The sequence below is a fragment of the Pinus tabuliformis genome, chromosome 8, assembly GCF_031772625.1.
Source record: "Pinus tabuliformis cultivar Carrire ecotype Pingquan chromosome 8, CPIR1, whole genome shotgun sequence".
Classification (NCBI taxonomy): Eukaryota; Viridiplantae; Streptophyta; class Pinopsida; order Pinales; family Pinaceae; genus Pinus; species Pinus tabuliformis.
The window spans coordinates 1,851,459,732-1,851,463,278 of record NC_142294.1 but is presented as its reverse complement, the minus strand read 5'-3'; the positions used below and the strand labels follow the sequence as shown (position 1 = coordinate 1,851,463,278).

The window sequence follows — 3,547 nt, the reverse complement described above, 5'->3', positions numbered from 1 at the left end:
ATTCTTTCACACCTTCTAGGAGTTGATAAAACAAGAAGTCTGGCAAATCGTTGAAGAATCGAGAGCTCTCCACTAGCTGCTGCCATCTCTCAATACCACCTTCATTGCCCTTATCCCCAAAGAGGAGGACTCAATTACTCCCGACAAATTCAGGCCGATTGCACTTTGTAATGTCATTTACAAAGTCATATCTAAAGTGGTGGCTAACCGGCTGAAGCCACTACTCCCGTTGCTCATATCTCCGGAACAGTCGGGTTACGTGGAAGGAAGACAGATCATGGACGGTATTCTCCTCACGCATGAGATTATACACTCCCTCAAATAATCAAAATAGGCAGGTATGCTTCTTAAGCTAGATCTTTCTAAGGCTTTTGATAAACTCAGCTGGACTTTCATTCAGCAAATGCTTAAGGCTTTTGGTTTTAGCACTATGTGGATTCGCTGGATCATGAACTTAATTAATTCCACTCAATTCTCCATCCTAGTGAATGGAATCCCTTCCCGACCCTTCAAGCCATCAAGAGGAATTAGGCAAGGGGATCCCCTGTCCCCCTTCCTCTTTGTTCTAATGGCAGAAGGGCTTGGCCGTCACATTAAGCAAGCTCTCCAATCCGGCCTCCTCAAAGGTCTTTCTGTTCACAACACCCCTGCCACTTCTCATCAGCAGTTTGTTGATGATACCATGCTGTTTGGATATCCCTCAGTCCAGGAAGCCGCATGCCTCAAATGCCTGCTCAATGACTTTGCTGAAGCGTCTGGCACTGATGTTAACTGTACCAAATTGCATATATTTTTCTTTCACATGCCTCCTCCTATTAAATCGGCTATTAACCGAATCCTTGGCTTTCCCACAGCCTCCCTTCCCTCTAAATACCTAGGATCCCCCCTCACTACCTCTGCTATAAAGCACTCCTCTTGGCGTACACTCATTGAGAAGCTTGAGTCTCGTCTCAACCTTTGGACGCACAGATCTCTCAACCTGGCCAGCCGGGTTGTGCTCATTAAGTCAGTTCTTCAGGCAATACCCTTGTACCTTTTCTCAATCCTTGTTGCACCCAAATGGGTCTTAAAACGTATCAGGAATATTCAGCGTAGCTTTCTATGGGGCGGTTCGGCAACTAACCGCAAATGGGCGTTAGTCAAATGGCCCACAGTTTGTCAACCAAAAGATAGAGAAGGTATTGGTCTGAGAGATCCGGAACATAGTAATTCAATCATGAGTGCCAAAATATGGTGGCAATGGATTACTAATCCAGAAAAACCCTGGGCAAAAATTTGGACAGCTAAATATGCTAATAATCGACCTCAGGAGGAGCTCATCCGGTTCACACCCACGGAAAAAGGATCGCTAATTTGGAACGCGGCCAAACAACACTTCCAGCTAATACAACAGCACAGTTTTTGGGAGGTCAGGGATGGCAAAACGGCTAGGCTTTGGACAGATGCATGGAATCAGCTGCCAAAGCTTACCCACATTCTTCACTCTCCTTTGGATCTTGTAAGGCTGGAGCAGCAGCAAGAAAAGATCCATCACTTCTAGATGCAGGAAACGGAGCACGGATTCAGGAAATGGAAACAGGGTAATCAGTTAATCAACCTCACAAACCTACAGGACATAGGGGAATTGGAGAAGGAGCTTGGAAAAAGAAGAATCAGACATGACGAAGGCAATGACATCCTAAGATGGGGATACTGACCAAAAGGTGACTTTTCCACTTCAGAAGCCTACAAGATAGTCTGCAACAGCAATAACTCCTCTGATCCAATCTGGAGCAAAATATGGGGTCTTGGTTCCTGGCCCAAAATCTCTTACTTCCTATGGCTGGTTAGTCACAAACGAATCCTCACTTGGGACAAACTAAGAAGAAGAAATTTTCATGGTCCATCGATGTGTCCCAATTGCAATCAAAATGAGGAAACGCTCCAACACCTCTTGGACTCCTGCCCCCTAGCCAATCTGCTATGGGAAAAGGCTAGCTTCAGATGTCAAAAAAGATGCAGAACAAAGAACGATATAACCGACTCCCTAAGACATTGGCAGCAGAATCCCTACAAGAGCGAGCTTCTCAACTGCTTGTGGAACCTGCTCCCTGGACTCATCTTATGAGGGATATGGAAGGAAAGGAATAAACATATATTCAAAAATCAAAGCTCAAGGATTGAAGACATATGGACCAGACTATGTGGGAACCTCAATGAGACGCTACTGCTCCACTCTTGGACCCCGGAAGATCTTCCATCCCTTGATGTCGAAAAAGGCATTCTAAGCAACTGGCAATTGCTCCTTCCTCAGATCCAACACAAGAATAACACCACCACAAGCAGCAGTACAATCAGAGGCTCTTGGATCACCCCTCCTAAACACTCTTATAAGCTCAACTTTGACGAGGCTTCCAAAGGTAACCGTGGAATGGCAGGTTTTGGAGGAATCCTTAGAAATCACGAAGGCAATCCCCTGCAGATATACTTCGGATCCTTGGGTTGGGACACCAACAACTCGGCGGAGATTGAAGGACTATGGCAAGGACTCCTTCTCGCCTGGAACCTCAATCTTCAACCCTTGATCGTGGAAGGAGACACCCAGATACTGATAAACATGGCTAAGAGACTGCAGAATGGTTCACAAGCGAAACAAATCACAAACAGCTGGAGACTTGCAGCCAGACTAGAAGCCATTGAACAAGCTCTCCGCAGCAACAGGGCCATCACCTTCAGCCACACAAAAAGAGAAGGAAACAAGGTCGCTGACCTCTTAGCTAACATAGGAGCAGATAAGGATCATAATCTCCTCACAGGAACATCGACCATTATAACAGACAATGCCCAGGCTCAGGACTTTGATAGGCTGGTCCAATGCGATGCTGCCTCCCCGGATGCGGGTGACACGATAGCGGAGAAGGCGATGCCACATGGTCACCATGGGCAGCCCTAAGTATAAGTCTCGCATTTACTGCGATCCGCCGCCATGGAGCCCAAGCGTGGGTGCAGGGGCGGTAAGGGACGGCAATTCATTGCTCTATCCGGGTTTTGATCTCGCATTCAGAGTGCAGTTATGGCTTGTGGAATTCGAGGAAGAGCAGAGAAGCATAAGAATGGTGAGGCCTTGGAATGTTATGTGTTGGGTCGAGTTCAGATTTCGGGAGTGGGTTTATGGTCGACGACTCACAGGGCTGATGCTCACGTCGCCCCTTTGGAAATTGACAGTGGTTTCAGGTCTGAGAGGGTGGTTTCAGGTCTCAATTTCTCTGACTCCTCTTATCCTGCTCTGTTTCGTTCTTCTGCAATCAGTGGAAACATGGTCAGGCGCTGACAGCGCCTCCTTAGCCGTTGAGGCACCAGCAGAGGCGGGTCCTCTCGCCCTCAGTGGCAATTCCCCCTTCCCGCTGTTGTAGGTGTCTATGCCACCAAGTTGCAGAGGCTAACCCCATCCAGGCGAGCCACTCCCTGGACTCCAGCAATCCAGATCCGGATTCGGCTCCGCTACCTGCGTTTGGAACGACAGTCTTCTCCTTTAGCAATGCCCAGGGCAATTCTCGCATCAACGCCC

The 3,547-nt window shown here is 47.8% G+C and overlaps 1 protein-coding gene across 1 annotated transcript; it reads left to right on the top strand.

Moving 5' to 3' along the window:
- Positions 1-2,410: 2,410 nt before the first annotated feature.
- Positions 2,411-2,932, top strand: LOC149243658 (uncharacterized). The gene has a single exon (XM_089371272.1). The coding sequence runs from the start codon at positions 2,411-2,413 to the stop codon at positions 2,930-2,932; it is 522 nt and encodes a 173-aa protein (XP_089227398.1).
- The last annotated feature ends 615 nt before the right edge of the window (positions 2,933-3,547 follow it).

Bases quoted from the DNA above. Each gene is read 5' to 3' on its own strand.
- LOC149243658 (XM_089371272.1), top strand. From the start codon at position 2,411: ATGGCAGGTTTTGGAGGAATCCTTAGAAATCACGAAGGCAATCCCCTG.